Source organism: Anolis sagrei, chromosome 2 (assembly GCF_037176765.1).
Source record: "Anolis sagrei isolate rAnoSag1 chromosome 2, rAnoSag1.mat, whole genome shotgun sequence".
In the NCBI taxonomy this organism is placed as follows: domain Eukaryota; kingdom Metazoa; phylum Chordata; class Lepidosauria; order Squamata; family Dactyloidae; genus Anolis; species Anolis sagrei.
The window spans coordinates 166,498,366-166,516,827 of NC_090022.1; the positions used below are offsets into that span (position 1 = coordinate 166,498,366).

At 44.8% G+C, this 18,462-nt stretch overlaps 1 protein-coding gene across 1 annotated transcript; it reads left to right on the forward strand.

The window, feature by feature from the left end:
* Nucleotides 1–4,075: 4,075 nt before the first annotated feature.
* NHLH2 (nescient helix-loop-helix 2) lies at nt 4,076–16,957 on the forward strand. The gene is made up of 2 exons (XM_060763415.2): nt 4,076–4,666; nt 16,450–16,957. Exon 2 carries the CDS (start codon nt 16,450–16,452, stop codon nt 16,867–16,869), a length of 420 nt encoding a protein of 139 aa, XP_060619398.1. The 5' UTR covers nt 4,076–4,666; the 3' UTR covers nt 16,870–16,957.
* The last annotated feature ends 1,505 nt before the right edge of the window (nt 16,958–18,462 follow it).

An 18,462-nucleotide genomic window follows, 5' to 3' on the forward strand; every position in this document is an offset into this window, starting at 1 on the left:
TTCATGTCGCCACATGAGGAGCTGGAGCTGATAGAGGGAGCTCATCCGCCTCTCCTCGGATTAGAATCTGCGACCTGTCTGTCTTCAGTCCTGCTAGCACAGGGGTTTAACCCACTGCGCCACCATAATGAAAAGGATAGCAATTCCCCTTCATATCTTCATAGTCTTCCTAGACTATGTCTTGGTTCCCAACTTTTTTTTGACCAGGGACCACTCTCCAACACCAGTACCAAAAAGGTTACTAATCTGGTTTTGGTCAACTTTAGATTTGGCTTGGTTATTTAGGGTGCTGATTCAGAAAATTGCATTGGATAGACCACATCAGCTCTAGTTTCTGATACAGAACATATACTTGCTCTCAGAAAACCATATTTAATAATCTAGAGCTGATGTGGTCTATCCAAGGGGTCAAGGCTGGTCAAGCGACAGGGAAAGAGTGGCAGGCAGCACAAAAGGAGCAGAAATAAAATTTAAAAAAAAGAGAGAGGCTTGCGGGCCAGATATTCATCCTCACAGCCAACTGGTGGTCCATGGCCCACAGGTTAAGAACGATTGCTCTAGATGAATATATTGATTTTTACTGTCTCAAAGGTATCAGATAAGATGGAAAGAACATAGACAGATTGGTTTATTTCTTTGTACTAATCATTTTCCTTTCATTTGAATTTGGAACACTTTCAATCTATATATATCTATATATATATAATGCTCTGTGCATAATGAGTACCTTAAAAACAAAAGAACCAATGAACGAAATCACACCAGATTTGGCAACAAAACGTCTCACAACACAAGGAGTGGCCACCACTCAAAAATTATGATTTTGTCATTTTGGAGTTGTAGTTGCTGGGATTTATAGTTCACCTACAATCAAAGAGCATTCTGAACTTCACCAACGATGGAATTGAACCAAACATGGCACACAGGACTCCCATGACCAACAGAAAATGCTGGAAGGGTTTGGTGGACATTGACCTTGAGTTTGGGAGTTGTAGTTCACCTACATCCAGAGAGCACTGTGGACTCAAACAATGATGGATCTGGACCGAACTTGGCACGAATACTCAATATGCCCAAATATGTACACAGATGGAGTTTGGGGGAAACAGACCTTGACATTTGCGAGTTGTAGTTACTGGGATTTACAGTTCACCTACAATCAGAGCATTCTGAATCCCACAAATGACAGAATTGGGTCAAACTTCCCACACAGAACCCCCATGACCAACAGAAAATACTTAAGGCCATCCAGTCCAACTCCCTTTACCAGGGCAAGAAACCGTAATCAAAGCCCTCCTGACAAAGAGTCATCCAGTCATAGATATAGATAGATAGATAGATAGATGGATGGATGGAAGGAAGGAAGGATGGATGGATAGATAGATAGATAGATAGATAGATAGATAGATAGATAGGATTCACACACACATAGATATAGTATCATAGATTTGAAAGGGACCCCTGAAGAAGGACAATGATATCTTGCATGTTCCAGAGTAGGCAAACCAGACACTCTCCACATCAACACTGACAAAGAAACAGCAAGATATACTGTTTACCCACAAGCAGAAAGAAATTACATATATTAGAAACCAACACTTTCTCATTACTTAATTTTTCAGCTCACCAGACTGGGCCACAGCAAAGCGTGGCGGGGGTGGGGGGCCAGCTAGTGATATATAAATGTTAGATAAGCAATTACTTAAATGAGTATCTTGTTTTTGAAATTATGCAGGAGACAGTGAACATTATTTCAAAGCAATTGCACAACTGACTCAGCTTAGGCGATTATTGAAACCATCTCTATACGCTGCAACCTCTGAGTGTGTAGAGTTTCTAGCTGTGAGTCTATTTTTTTCTCTCAGCCACAGAGGGCACCTTTAATTCATCTGTCTTAGACAATAAAAACATTATTTTCTATATCTTAGGCCATAGTGCTATCTCTACTTTTTTAGAGATCCCCTGGCAGGTCATTAATTCCCTATTGTAAAGTGTGACTTCTGTATGCAAGAGGGGGCACGTGTAGCTGAAAGTACCAGCTGTAATGTCTTCCATCCAAATTAACTGTGGGTTTATGAACAAATAATCTCTTGAGTGCATAAAATTATTGTATTCTATATACAGGCAATCCCCGAGTTAGAAACATCTGATTTACAAATGACTCCTAGTTAAGAACAAGGAGAAACAAGAAGTGAGAGAAAGCTACTCCTCAGAAGGGAAATTTAATCCTGAAAGAGTTATTATGGTGGAGAAAGGGGTCTCCACTGAATCTTTCTCACCAATTTTTGTTTCCACAAGCAGAGGCGGCCCTAGGTAATTTTCAACGGTAAGCAAACAATATTTTTGTGCAGTTCTTGTGGGTTTTTTTGGGCTATATGGCCATGTTCTAGAGGCATTTCTCCTGACGTTTCGCCTGCATCTCTGGCAAGCATCCTCAGAGGTGAGGTCTGCTGGAAATGGGAAAAAGGGGGTTTATATATCTGTGGAATGACCAGGGTGAGACAAAGGGCTTTTGTAAGTTGGGCTGGGTGTGAATCTTTCCACTGACCACCTTGATTAGCATACAATGGGCTGACTGTGCCTGGAGCAAACTCTTCTTGAAAGGTGATTAGATGTCCCTGCCTGTTTTTCTCCCTGCTGTTTTGCTGTTGCAGTTTTAGAATTTTTTAATACTGGTAGCCAGATTTTGTTCATTTTCATGGTTTCTTCCTTTCTGTTGAAATTGTCCACATGCTTGTGGATTTCAATGGCTTCTCTGTGTAGTCTGACATGGTGGTTGTTGGTGTGGTCCAGCATTTCTGTGTTCTCAAATAATATGCTGTGTCCAGGCTGGTTCATCAGGTGCTCTGCTATGGCTGACTTCTCTGGTTGGAGTAGTCTGCAGTGCCTTTCATGTTCCTTGATGCGTGTCTGGGCGCTGCGTTTGGTGGTCCCTATGTAGACTTGTCCACAGCTGCATGGTATACAGCATTTGTTGGATTTTCTTGGTGGGTTTGTAGATTGTTTGTATGTTGTGTTTCCTCATCAGCTTCCCTATGCGGTCAGTGGTTCCCTTGATGTATGGCAGGAACACTTTTCCTCTGGGTGGATCTTCATCTTTACTCTCATGGCTTGTTCTTGGTCTTGCAGCTCTTCTGATGTCTGAGGTGGAGTATCCATTGGCCTGGAGAGCCCAGTTGAGGTGGTTCAGTTCATCTTGGAGGAGGTGGGGTTCGCAGATTCTTTTTGCACGGTCTGCCAAGGCTTTAATGGTGCTTCTTTTTTGACTTGGTGATGGTTGGAGGCAAAATCAACTATACTGCAAATGCTTACTTTGCGTTTTTGAGTTCTGTTAATCCCACAAACGAACATTACATTTTTTTTTATTTATATAGAAGATTGTTAGGACATCATCCTGTTATGAATGAACCATGAGATGATTTGTTAATGAAGCCCCCCGTTAATTTGGATCGGAGGAGTCGTTTGGACGTGGGTTGTTTGTAACTCGGGGGCTGTGACTGTATATGGAAGGATTCCGAAATCGAAAGATCAGCAAACAGAACGCGGTTCTGAGCCGAGCCTGGTCTCTTCTTTGTGGAGGGGGCTTGCGGTCTCTGGGGGGTCGGTGGCCCCATATCTGACAACTTGAGAAACAGTCTGGGCGCCTGACTCGGGCTTAGGAAGAACTTCCTGACTGTGAGAGCCGTTCAGCAGTGGAACTCTCTGCCCCGGAGTGTGGTGGAGGCTCCTTCTTTGGAAGCTTTTAAACAGAGGCTGGATGGCCATCTGTCAGGAGTGATTTGAATGCAATATTCCTGCTTCTTGGCAGGGGGTTGGACTGGATGGCCCATGAGGTCTCTTCCAACTCTTTGATTCTATGATTCTAAGGGGATCCTTAAATCCGGAAGGAAGGAAGGAAGGAAGGAAGGAAAGAAGGAAGGAGGGAGGGAGGGAGGGAGGGAGGGAGGGAGGGAGGGAGGGAGGGAGGGAGAAGCGGACCCCTCCCCATGCCCTTCCCCTCGCTCCCTCCCTCCTCCGTTCGCCGGTGGGTGGGCTCTGGATGGAGCAGCAGGGGCAGCATTAAAAGCAGCAGCATCGGGGAGGCGGAAAGGGAAAGCCCCCCTCTCCCGAAGAACGAATCAGAGTGATCGGCTTCGAGACCCGAGACGGCAGCAGCGCTTCCTCCTCCTCCTCCTCCTTTTCCCGGTGGAGGAGAGGAGCCCCGCCGCCTTCCTCCTCTTCCTCCTCCTCCTCGGCCTCTCTTTTGTTATTGGATGTGCGCCCTCTTCCTCCTCCTCCTCCTCCTCCTCCTCCTCCTCCTCCTCGCCTCTCTCTGTCTCTGCCTCCAGAGCCCTTCTGTGGACCGTCCCGCGCGCTTTGGGGTGGCTTTTCCCCGCGACGAGACCATGAGCAGCAGTGTCGGCATCCGGGCTCCCCTCCGCCTCCTTCTGCGCTCTCTCTCCGCGATAAAAACGATCCGGATCGACTTCTAGGCAGCCCGCCCCATCCCTCTCCGACCCCCGGATTTCTCTGTGTCTCTCCTTCCCTTTCCCTCCCAAACCATCCAAGCGGCAGGTTCGCCTTGGGCCCCGATGCCTCCCTCCGGGAATGTCCTTTGAGGCGCCGAAGGGGCCAGAGGCGTTGCAAGCGAGGCGGCGGAGGCGGAGGCAGCAGCGGCTCTGACAAGGTAAACATTCTGGGGACAAAAGATCTTCCATCCTAAGACTTATTCCTCCTAGGAAAATGTCTCTAAAATGGGGTACGTCTTAGAATGGTAGTGGTGGTACGGGAATGGAGAGTGAGTGCCTCTTTTACAATCGAGGGGGTCTTGCAAGGAAGGGACAGGGCGGTTACAGTGCCAAGGGCCCACGGGACTCGTGGAGAAGGGGTTCTCTCCCCGGGAAGCCCCGGTGGCTTCCTGGGGAGGGAGAGAACTCCCCCCAGCCGTCCCTCGCCGTCCCAAGCTCCGGGCTTCTTCTTGACAAAGAGAATTTCCGGAATCTAACGGGCCTCCCCCCCCCCCCCCCCCCCACGCGCGCCCTGTTTGATTCCTTCAAGGTGGGATTCCAGTCTGAACCCGAAGTGAAAGGTCATGCTGCTGACAGGCGGCGCCCGCCCCTTGAGCCCCCCCCCCTCCCACGAAGGTCAGTGGGAGGCGGAGGGGTGGCGGCGTGAGGGGCTCCCGCCCCACCCAGGCTCGCCTTCCTCCCCCCCCCCCTCCCCAGACCCGGCACCCAAACCGCTCTGGCGGTCCTCTCGCATCTCTCTCATCTCTCTCCTTTATCTATTTTACCATCTCTCACCTATCTCTACCTTAGGTTCTTGTGGGTTTTTTCGGGCTATAGAGCCATGTTTAGAGGCATTTCTCCTGACGTTTCGCCTGCATCTATGGCAAACATCCTCAGAGGTAGTGAGGATACTTCCCATAGATGCAGGCGAAACGTCAGGAGAAATGCCTCTAGAACATGGCTCTATAGCCCGAAAAGACCCACAAGAACCTAGTGATTCCAGCCATGAAAGCCTTCGACAATACATATCTCTACCTTCTTGCAGCAACACCAGAAGTACTCCAAGTGGCCAGATCATAGAATTATAGAATCAAAGAGACCTCGTGGGCCATCCAGTCCAACCCCCTGCCAAGAAGCAGGAATATTGCATTCAAATCACCCCTGACAGATGGCCATCCAGCCTCTGTTTAAACGCTTCCAAAGAAGGAGCCTCCACCACACTCCAGGGCAGAGAGTTCCACTGCTGAACGGCTCTCACAGTCAGGAAGTTCTTCCTCGTGTTCAGATGGAATCTCCTCTCTTGTAGTTTGAAGCCATTGTTCCTCGTCCTAGTCTCCAAGGAAGCAGAAAACAAGCTTGCTCCCTCCTCCCTGAGGCTTCCTCTCACATATTTATACATGGCTATCATATCTCCTCTCAGCCTTCTCTTCTTCAGGCTACACATGCCCAGCTCCTTAAGCCGCTCCTCATAGGGCTTGTTCTCCAGACCCTTGATGATTTTAGTCGCCCTCCTCTGGACACATTCCAGCTTGTCAATATCTCTCTTGAATTGTGTTGCCCAGAATTGGACACAATATTCCAGGTGTAGTCTAACCAAAGCAGAATAGAGGGGTAGCATTACTTCCCTAGATCTAGACACTATGCTTCTATTGATGCAGGCCAAAATCCCATTGGCTTTTTTTGCCGCCACATGACATTATTGGCTCATGAGGACTCCAAGATCTTTCTCACACGTACTGCTCTCGAGCCAGGCATTGTCCCCCATTTTGTATCTTGATACTGGTCAAAGGACATTTAGTCAACTACCAAACTCACAAATTTTGTATTTTGTCTGTTTGTTTGCTTTGTTCCGTTAGAAATGTAATATAATTGACTGGTTGCCCTAACACGACAAAAAAAAACCTATCTCTACCTGCCTGTGTCTATGGATTTATCCATCATCGGTTAGGTTTTTTCGGGCTATATGGCCACAGAGGCAGGCATGTAGGGGGGGAGGGCTTCAGCCCCCCCCCCCCCTCGAAATTCTCATGGCCTTACTGGTGCATTATTTAAACGGTTATGTTTATTCATATCATGATCTGATCACCATGCTCAATATATCCCAAATGCATGGGGGTATTGGGGTAACAATACAAAAGGTTTGCTAGGGTAGACCCTCTTTCACTCAGACTCAGCCCCTCCCCGAATCAAAATCCTGGCTATAGCCCTGTCTAGAGGCATTCTCTCCTGACGTTTTGCCTGTCAGGAGAGAATGCCTCTAGAACATTTATTTTATTTATTAATTTATTTGACTTGTACTCCCAATTTGGCTTTACAGCAGTAGATTAAAACAATACAACCAACTTTAAAATACAATAAAAACGAGAACAGACATAGACCCGAGTTATTCCGAGTTATTCACCCATCGAAAGCTTGTCGGAAAAGAAAGGTTTTACAGGCTTTCCAAAAAGCAAGTAGGTCTCGGATGGTTCGGTTTCAACTGGAAAGGCATTCCATAAATAAGGGGCCACAATCGAGAAGGCTCTCTGCCTAGTAGAGGACAGATGATAAGTCTGGATGTTGGGGACTTCAAGCAAATTTTGGTCTTCCGACCGAAGTAATCTCTGGGATTGGTAGGGGGATAAGCGGGCCCTCAGGTATATGGCCATATACCCCGAAAAAACCTACAACAACCCAGTGATTCCGGACATGAAAGCCTTCAACAATACATAGATTTAACCATCCTCTCTCGCTTATGTATCTGTTTCTCTATAATCTCTCTCGTTATCTATATCTCACTTTTCTATCACTTCTCTTTTCTTTCTATCTAGTCTATCAACTCTAATATCTCTATCAGTCTCTCTCTCACCTATCTATCTAATCTATCTACTTTCTAACACACACACAAACACATACGCCACTCATCTATCTATCTATCATCTATCTATCTATCTATCTATCCCTCATCTCAATCTAGAATCTCTCTCTCTACCTATAGTCTTTCTATCACCTCTCTCACCTCTATCCTCTCTCTCTCTCAATCAATCAATCAATTTCTCTAATCTATCGCCTCTCTCTCATCTCTAATATTTCTCTTCTCTCCCCTATCAAATTTGTGTTATCTACTTGCTTGTTAACACATACACACACCCCTTATTGATTTTTTTTAATGCAATACAACTGTTTTGGTTCGCTCCTGACACGATAAATAAATAAATACCTTATTCACTCATCCATTTATCTCATTTTTCTATCACCTTTCTCATCTATCATCTCTCTCTATATCAATCTATCAAATTTTTCCATTACCTTTCATCTACCCATTTATTTAATCTTTCCATCACATCTCTGTCTATAATATTTCTCTCTTTCTCTCACCTCCCAGTCTAATTATCTAATCTACTTTCTAATACACACACAGACATACTACTCATCTATCTATCTATCTATCTATCTATCTATCTATCTATCTATCTATCGGTCTATCTAGTCTTTCTATCACCTCTCTCTTCCTCTCATCTTTCTATCTAGTCTATCAGCTCTAATATTTCTATCAGTCTCTCTCTCATCTATTTATCCAATCTATCTACTTTCCAATACACACACAAACACATATGCTACTCCTCTATCTATCTCTATCTATCTATCTATCTATCTATCTAACTAACTAACTAACTTTCTATCACCTCTATCTCCTTTCTAACACACACACAAACACATATACTATTCATCTATCTATCTAGTCTTTCTATCACCTCTCTTTCTCCCTCTCATCTATCTAGTCTATCAACTTTAATATCTCTATCAGTCTCTCACCTATCTATCTATCTATCTATCTAATCTATCTACTTTCTAACACACACAAACACATATGCCACTCACCTATCTATCTATCTATCTATTTAGCTATCTATCATCTATCTATCTAGCTAGCCATCTATCTAGTTATCTATCTATCTATCTATCTATCTATCTAGATAGATAGATAGATAGATAACTATCTATCTACCAATCTTTCTATCACCTCTCTCTCTCATTTTTCTATCTAGTCTATCATCTCTCATATCTCTATCAGTCTCTCTCTCACCTATCTAATCTATCTACTTTCTAACACACACACACGCACACATATATACATATACATATATATAATCCAGTCATTCGTTTATCTAATCCATCGAATCTTTATATTTTCCTCTCTCATCTTTCTCTCGATCTAATCTCTCTGTCACCTCTCTCTCATCTATCAATCTAACTCATCTATTGTCTATCTCTTCCCTCGTCTTTCTATCATATTTTATTTGAATGTGTTTCTTTCTCTTGCCTATCAGTCTACCTCATCTACTTGGTCACACTTATATCCCTATCTACTTTCTATCTATCTACCTATCGCCTCTCTCCCATCTCTGTGTCTGTAATATTTTTGTCTCTCTCTCACCTATCAGTCTATCTGATCTATCTACTTCCTCACACTTCTGTCTAATTTAATCTAATCTATCTAGCTGTGTGATCTTCTTATCACCTCCCTGCCGCTGCCCCACAAAGGGCCCCTCCTTCTTCGCCCCCCAGCCTGAGCCATTTCTCAGAAGAGCGTTTCGAACAACGGAAGCGCGTTTGTTTACATGGCCGCCGCCGCCTCCTCTTCCATATTATCCCCCCCCCCGTCCCTTTCCCCACCCCTTCCGAACACCTTTTCATTCGGATTTGGACAATAGAAACGCGGGTATTTAACAAGCGATGTCCCTCGCTCGGTTTCGCAGAGACCCGACGGCTGTGGCTCTCGGAGCAGCGTAGATCCAGGCTCTGCTCCGCGGGTCCTAAATTCGCCCCAGGTTTGAGCCCGAGCTTTAAAGGTTCTGAAGCCCCTTAAGAGATGGGAGAGGGGTGCCACCTAAACATTAAGAAGACCTTCCTGGTGCTGCTGCCACGGTGCCTGGCGGAGTCTTCTTCTCTGGAGGCTTCTAAGGAGGCTGCTTGAAGCAGGTAGTTGGACTAAATGGCCCCCAGTTGGGGTCTCTTCCAACCCTAGGGTCCTGTGATTCTATGAAATCAGGACTCACCCGTATTTCCTGCCCCGTGGGCCCCTTCAGTGGCAGGCTGGCTCTTAAAATATTGTGAGGCACACAACCATCATTTCATCTGTAGAAGAATCTATCTTAAGTACCTGACGATGCCCGGGTTAGGACACTAGTAACTCTACCTATCTACCTACCTACCTATCTACCTATCTACCTACCTACCTGTCTGTCTGTCTGTCTGTCTATCTATCTATCTATCTTATCTACCAACCTACCTACCTACCTATCTATATATCTACCTATCCATCTACCAATCTATCCATCCATCTATCCATCCATCCATCCATCCATCTATCTATCTATCTATCTATCTATCTATCTATCTATCTATCTATCTATCTATCTATCTATCTATCTATCTATCTTATCTACCTACCTACCTATCTATCTATCTACCTATGTATCTACCTATCCATCTATCTATCTATCTATCTATCTATCTATCTATCTATCATCTATCTATCTTATCTACCAACCTACCTATCTACCTACCTACCTACCTACCTACCTATCTATCTATCTATCTATCTATCTATCTACCTTTCTACCTATCTATCTATCTACCTACCTACCTACCTACCTACCTTTCTACCTACCTTACCTACCCATCTATCTATCTACCTACCTACCTACCTATCTATCTATCTATCTATCTATCATCTATCTAGCTATCATCTATCTAACTATCTATCTATCTAATCTACCAGCCTGCCTGCCTACCTACCTATCTACCTACCTACCTACCTACCTAAAAATGTTCTGTGCATAATGAGTACCTTAAAAACAAAAGAACCAATGAACGAAATCACACCAAATTTGGCAACAAAACGTCTCACAACACAAAGAGTGACCATCATTCAAAAAATTTATGATTCTGTCATTTGAGAGTTGTAGTTGCTGGGATTTATAGTTCACCTACAATCAAAGAGCATTCTGAACTCCACCAATGATGGAATTGAACTAAACTTGGCACACAGGACTCCCATGACCAACTGAAAATACTGGAAGGGTTAGGTGGGCATTGACCTTGAGTTTGGGAGTTGTAGTTCACCTACATCCAGACAGCACTGTGGACTCAAACAATGACAGATCTGGACCAAACTTGGCACAAGCACTCAATATGCCTAAATATGAACACAGATGGAGTTTGGGGGGAAATAGACCTTGACATTTGGGAGTTGTAGTCACTGGGATTCACAGTTCACCTACAATCAAAGAGCGTTCTGAACCCCACGAACGGCAGAATTGGGTCAAACTTCCCACACAGAACCCCCATGACCAACAGAAAATACTTAAGGTCATCCAATCCAACTCCCTTCATCAGAGCAAGAAAACGTAATCAAAGTCCTCCTGACAAAGAGCCATCCAGCCATAGATTAGATTAGATAGATAGATAGATAGATAGATAGATAGATAGATAGATTAGATTAGATATGATTCACACAGAGAGATATATGGGTAAACGACCATTCCCATCATCCCAGGCCCACGCCTCCCAAACCCTGCCAAAACTTAAAGTTGGTCGTGATGGCTATATGTGTGCCAAGTTTGGTCCAGATCCATCAAGTTGGTGAACTTCGCAGTTCTCTTTATTTGTGGGTGAACTGCAACGCCCACCAAATAGCTGTCAAATAGTTTATTGTACTAGCCCAAGGCCATGACAAAAAGGCACAGGTGCACAGAATAGTACCCTCAAAGGCGTCAGGAGGTCCAGATCCATTGTTGGAGGGGTTCTGGATGTGGGTGAACTGCAACTCCCATCATGCTGGGTCACCGCCCCCCGCCCCCAAAAAACCCATTAGGTTCCATTGGTCATGGTATGTGTGCCAAATTTGATCCAGATCCGTTGTTGGCGGGAGTCACAGTGCTCTCTGGAAGTGATAACCATCTTGGAAAATACATATAAACAAACAAATAAACAAACAAGCATGCAAACATTTTTTCTCTTTGCTATAGAAATAGAACATAGATATAACTATATGAGATTTAAAAAAAACACAATGGAAAGTACAATCTATATAAATAAAAATGTAATGTTCGTTTGTGGGATTAATAGAACTCAAAAACCACTGGACGAATTGACACCAAATTTGGACACAAGACACCTAACAACCCAATGTATGTCCTTCACTCAAAAAACTGATTTTGTCATTTGGGAGTTGTAGTTGCTGGGATTTATAGTTCAGCTACAATCAAATAACATTCTGAACCCCACCAACGATGGAATTGAACCAAACTGGGCACACAGTTCTCCCATGACCAACAGAAAATATGGGAAGAGTTTGGTGGGCAGTGTCCTTTGGTTTTGGAGTTGTAGTTCACATACATCCAGAGATCACTGTGCACTCAAACAATGACGGATCTGGGCCAAACTCTACAAGAACACCCAAAACGCCCCAATGAGAACACTGGTGGAATTTGGGGAAAATAGAATCTTGGCATTTGGGAGTTGTAGTTGCTGGGATTTATAGTTCACCTACAATCACAGAGCATTCTGAACCCCACCAACGATAGGATTGGGCCAAATCTCCCACACAGAACCCCCAAGTGGGCCACAGTACCGCGTGGCAGGGGACGGCTAGTTGTGTAATAAATGTGTATATATACCCCACTTCCGTGGGATAGTAACAGAGGTTGGGGGATGATGATGATGGAGAGTGCGATTGGTCTGATCTTGGGAGGTTGGGATTTGGGGAGAATGATATTTACATGTCAGTTGATTAGTCCACTGATCATATCAACAAAATACAATTATTATTTTTATTAATATTAATAATGATTTTTATATGAATATTATTAATTGTATTAATAACTAGCTGTCCCCTGCCACGCGTTGCTGTGGCCCAGTCTGTTGATCTGGAAAATGGCCTTGGATGGCCTTAAGTATTTTCTGTTGGTCACGGGGTTCTGTGTGGGAAGTTTGCCCCTATTCTGTCGTTCGTGGGGTTCAGAATGTAGGTGAACTGTGAATGCCAGTGACTACAACTCCCAAATGCCAAGGTCTATTTCCCCCAAACTCCATCTGTGTTCGTATTTGGGCGTATTGAGTGCTTGTGCCAAGTTTGGTCCAGATCCATCATTGTTTGAGTCCACAGTGCTCTACCTGGATGTAGGTGAACTACAACTCCCACACTCAAGGTCAATGCCCACCAAACCCTTCCAGTATTTTCTGTTGGTCATGAGAGTCCTGTATGCCATGTTTGATTCAATTCCATCATTGGTGGAGTTCAGAATGCTCTTTGATTGTAGGTGAACTATACATTCCAGCAACTACAACTCCCAAATGACAAAATCATCATTTTTCGAGTGATGGTCACTCCTTGTGTTGTTCGTTCATTGGTTGTTTTGTTTTTAAGGAATTCATTATGCACAGAGCATATATATATATATATATATATATATGGCCACAGCAACGAGTGGCAGGAGAAAGCTAGTCTCTCTCTCTCTCTCTCTCTCTCTCTCTCTATATATATAGACTAGCTTATATATATATATATATATATATATATATATATATATATATACACATGCTCACAATCACACATATATATGCAAGCACATATACACAAATATATACACACACAAAACACATATACACAGATTGGGCCACAGCAACGAGTGGCAGGAGAAAGCTAGTCTCTCTCTCTCTCTCTCTCTCTCTATATAGACTAGCTTTTATATATATATATATATATATATATATATATATATACTAGCTTTCTCCTGCCACTCGTTGCTGTGGCCCAATCTGTGTATATGTGTTTTGTGTGTGTATATATTTGTGTATATGTGCTTGCATATATATGTGTGATTGTGAGCATGTGTTATAATGGGGGTTTTTTTGTTTTTGGGCTTTTAAAGTCTCTTCTGCTGTGTTTTTCAGTGTTTTTATGAGTCATGGTCACTTGTTGGCCTGAGAGGTGTCTTGTGTCCAATTTTGGTGTCAATTCGTCCAGTGGTTTTTGAGTTATGTTAATCCCACAAACGAACATTACATTTTTATTTATATAGATACCTGGCTGGACACAAGGTAGAACACGCCTCATCACAAAACATTATATAAAATGAAGATATCAAAAAGTATTTCGATTGAAGACATATATTAAAATATACAGGACAAAGATTTAAACCCAGTAAGCATTAGGTGTGAGTTTAAAGTTGACACTGACAAGGTCGGCCTGCCAAAAGAGAGAGGGCTTCTTCCGTTGGGTGTCATATTCCGACTTCTCATAATAACGGTGTTCCTTGTGCTGATGAAATAATAGTATGCCTTGTATTTTCCCTTTACATCCGTGACAAAAACATTGCTCTGTTTTTTTGTGAGTGTTTGGCTTTGTTTTTACATGTTTATCCGGTTGCGTCAGGTTCTGGTGAGTCCCTCTGGCGGGAGGAGGGAGGGGGGTGGGCTTGCATAGCCTTAAGGTTGCCTTCAAGGGACCGCTTGTAATTGCAAGGCTGTCGAAGGGAACCTTAAGGTTGCCCTGGCATTGGAGGCCTCGCGGGAAGGAAGGCGGAGTGAAAAGAAAGCTGAGTAACAACCGCACGACGCATTTCGGTGCCTCTCAAACGTTAGGCCTATATCTGGGTGTATTTGATCCAGGCTATATTTCTGGGTATATTTTGGAGCTATATAAAACATATGGCACCCACCAGTCCCCGTCTGCTCGCCCACAGGAAACCAGGATCATAACCTTATGCAGTTTCCTGAATCAATGCCCCCAAATAACCCCAGGAACAGGCTTCAAAAAGCAAGAGGCCAAAAAATGTTGGGTCTCTTTAAGGGAGAGAAAAAAGCGGGGTATAAATAAACAAAACAAAACTATTACATTCTTATCTATATAAATAAAAATGTAATGTTCGTTTGTGGGATTAACAGAACTCAAAAACTACTGGACGAATTGACACCAAATTTGGACACAAGGCACCTCTCAGGCCAACGAGTGACCATCACTCATAGAAACACTGAAAAACACAGCAGAAGGAACTTAAAAAACAAAAAAGCCCCAAAACATTACAACATTACAAACATTACAACGCAAGCGCAAAACCATATATATATATATATAAAAAATATATATAATTAATTATATATATATAAAAACCCTTGCGTTGTAATGTTTTGGGTTTTTTTTGCTTTTTAAGTTCCTTCTGCGGTGTTTTTCATACACACACACACACACACACACACATATATGCATATACACACACAAAACATACACAGAAAGGAGGAAGGAAGGAAAGAAAGAAGGGTATAGATGGAAGGAAGGAAGGAGAGAAGGAGGGAGAGAAGAAGGGAAAGAAGGAGGGAAGGCGAGAAGGGAGGAAAAAAGGTAGAGAAGGAAGGAAGGAGAGAAGGAGGGTAGAGAAAGGAGAGAAGGAGATAAAAAGGAAAGAAAGAAGGGTAGAGAAGGAAGGAGGGAAGGAGAGAAGGAGGGAGAGAAGAAGGGAAAGAAGGAGGGAAGGAGAGAAGGAGGGAGAGAAGAAGGGAAAGAAGGAGGGAAGGAGAGAAGGAAGGGGAAAAGGTAGAGAAGGAAGGAAGGAGAGAAGGAAAGAAAGAAGGGTAGAGAAGGAAGGAGGCAATGAGAGAAGGAGGGAGAGAAGGAGGGAAAGAAGGAGGGAAGGAGAGAAGGAAGGGAAAAACAAGGGTAGAGAATGAAGAAGAGAAGGAGAGAGAGAAAGAGGGAAGGAGAGAAGGAAAGAAAGAAGGGTTGAGAAAGAAGGAGGGAAGGAGATAAGGAAAGAAAGAAGGATAGAGAAGGAAGGAAGGGTAGAGAAAGAAGGAGGGAAGGAGATAAAAAAGGAAAGAAAGAAGGGTAGAGAAGGAGAGAAGGAAGGAAAGAAGGGTAGAGAAAGAAGGAGGGAAGGAGATAAAGAAGGAAAGAAAGAAGGGTAGAGAAGGAAGGAGGGAAGGAGAGACGGAAGGAAAGAAAGAAGGGTAGAGAAAGAAGGAGGGAGATAAAGAAGGAAAGAAAGAAGGGTAGAGAAGGAAGGAGGGAAGGAGAGAAGGAAGGAAGGGTAGAGAAAGAAGGAGGGAAAGAGATAAAGAAGGAAAGAAAGAAGGGTAGAGAAGGAAGGAAAGAAGGTGAGAAAGAGGGAAAGAGAAGGAAAGAAAGAAAGGTAGAGAAGGAGGGAGAGAAAGAGGGAAAGAAAAAGAGGGAAGTAAAAAGGGAGAGAAAGAGAGAAAGAAGGAGGGAAGGTTGGCCACAGCAACACGTGGTGGGTACAGCTAGTTAATAATAATAATGTAATAGTTTGGTTTCGTTGGGCTGCCGTAATGAACGGGTTTGCTGCTCTTGAGAGGCGACTGTTCTTAGCATGCTCGTTGAGAGAAAAAGCGAGGTATAAATCAACATAATCAGAGGCGGCCCTAGGTAATTTTCAACGGTAAGCAAACAGTATTTTGGCGTCCCCAACCAACCAATCATTGATATATATTTTCTGTTTGTCATGGGAGTTCTGTGTGCCATATTTGGTTCAATTCCATCATTGGTGGAGTTCAGAATGCTCTTTGATTTTAGGTGAACTATACATCCCAGTAACTACAACTTGCATATGTCTAGGTCTATTTCCCCCCAAGAGCGCCTTAAGAGTGCCCCTGGGCAGAATCAACTATACTGCGAATGCTTACTTTGCGTAATGGGTTGAGCCGCCTCTGAACATAATGTTGTTTTGTTGGGCTGCTACAAGGCACGGGTTTGTTACTCTCGAGGGGGGGGTCTCCTCCCCGCCTTTGTCCTGGGGCGCTTTGGGCCCCCCTTTCCCCCCCAGAGGGAGGCGGGGCCCACTGAGAGGCCACAGCCTCTCCCGCTCTTCCTGACTCAGAGGGGTTGGCTGATTGATTGATTGATGGATGGATTGATTGACGGGTGCCTCCTCCTCCTCCTCCTCCTCCTCCTCCCTTGCAGATGATGCTGAGCCCGGACCAGGCCCTGGACTCGGACCACCCGTCCTCGGCGCCCTCGGACCCGGAGTCCCTGGAGGCCAAGGGCCTGAGGAGCTGCTGCGCCTCGGACTTGGAGGCGCTCGACGAGGGCGAGGGCCCCGGAGGGGGCGGAGGAGGCCGGCCGGGCCCCCAGCACCCTCCAGCGCCGCCCCTGCAGGCGCTGAGCCGCGAGGAGAAGCGCCGCCGCCGCCGGGCCACGGCCAAATACCGCTCGGCCCACGCCACGCGCGAGCGCATCCGCGTGGAGGCCTTCAACCTGGCTTTCGCCGAGCTGCGCAAGCTGCTCCCCACGCTCCCGCCAGACAAAAAGCTCTCCAAGATCGAGATCCTGCGCCTGGCCATCTGCTACATCTCCTATCTCAACCACGTGCTCGACGTCTAGGGTCCCCGAGGGGGCGGCGCGCGCCAAAGGAGCCGGGGTGGGCGGGGCCTGCCTCCCTGCCTGCCTGCCAGCCAGCCTCCTGGGCTCGGAAACGGAGACTGCGTGGCTTTAAGCTCGTGCCTTAAAGGGCCCCCTTGATCCGGGCCCTTCGAAAGACGGGGAGGGGAGCGTCTGGTGGGGTGTTGGGGCATCCCACAGACAGACAGACAGACAGTCCAGTGCCCCTTTGTCTTCTAGATCAGGGCTTCTTACACTTTCCCACTGAGACCGCTTTCGGCCTGAGACATTTGTCTCTGCAGTATCTCGCAGGCATGGGCACACTTCGGCCCTCCGGGTGTTTTGGACTTCAACGCCCACAATTCCTCACAGCTGGTAGAAGTCCAAGACACCTGGAGGGCCGAAGTATGCCCATGCCTGCTAGATAGCTATATAATACAATAGATCTAAACATCTAACATTTCCTGACCACAAATCCAGGCTTGGGAAACAGGTTGAGTTTCCTTTTTATGAAGTCCAGCTGAAGCCTCTTCTGCAGAGTCCTCTGCAAATACAGGGTATCCCAAAAATGTATACACGCTTTAGAAGTGGATAGCTCAATAGATTCCCCCCCCCCCCCCCTCAGTTAAACCCGTTGGAATTAATAATGGAAGTCAGACTAAGCTTCGTTGTAAAATGCCACTGGATGTGTGCAAAAGTAGTTGAAGTGCAAAGACAGTTTAGGACAGTGTTTCTCAACCTGGGGGTCGGGACCCCTGGGGGGGCACAAGGGGGTGTCAGAGGGGTCGCCAAAGACCATCTGAAAACATAGTATTTTCTGTTGGTCGTGGAGGTTCTGTGTGGAAAGTTTGGTCCAATTCTATCGTTGGTGGAGTTCAGAATGCTCTTTGATTGTAGGTGAACTATACATCCCAGCAAATACAACTCAGAAATGTCAAGCTCTATTTTCCTCAGACTCTACCAGTGTTCACACTTGAGCATGTTGAGTATTCGTGCCAAGTTTGGTCCAGATCTGTCATGGGAGAACTGTGTGCCAAGTTTGGGTCAATTCATCATTGGTGAACTATACATCCTAGCAACTACAAGTTTATTTTCCCAAAACTCCCCCAATGTTCATATTTGGGCATATTGAGTATTCATGCCAAGTTTGGTCCAGATCCATCATTGTTGGAGTCCACAGTGCTCTCTGGATGTAGGTGAACTAGAACTTCAAAACTCAAGGTCAAGGCCCACCGGACCCTTCCAGTATTTTCTGTTGGACTTCTGTGGGAGTTCTGTGTGCCAAGTTTGGTTCAGTTCCATTGTTGGTGGAATTCAGAATGCTCTTTGATTACAGATTAATTATAAATCCCAGAAACGACAACTCTCAAATGACAAAATCACATACCACCAACCCCACCAGTATTCAAATATCGGGTTTTTTGTGCCAAATTTGGTCAAGTGAATGAAAATGCCTCCTGTGTATCAGATATTTACATTATGATTCATAACAGTAGCAAGTTTACAGTTATGAAGTAACAAAAATAATGTTATAGTTGGGGATCACCCCAACATGAGGAACTGTATTAAGGGGTCGCGGCATTAGGAAGGTTGAGA

What these genes read in the sequence shown, in the direction of transcription:
- NHLH2 (XM_060763415.2), top strand. Translation starts at nt 16,450, where the DNA reads ATGATGCTGAGCCCGGACCAGGCCCTGGACTCGGACCACCCGTCCTCG.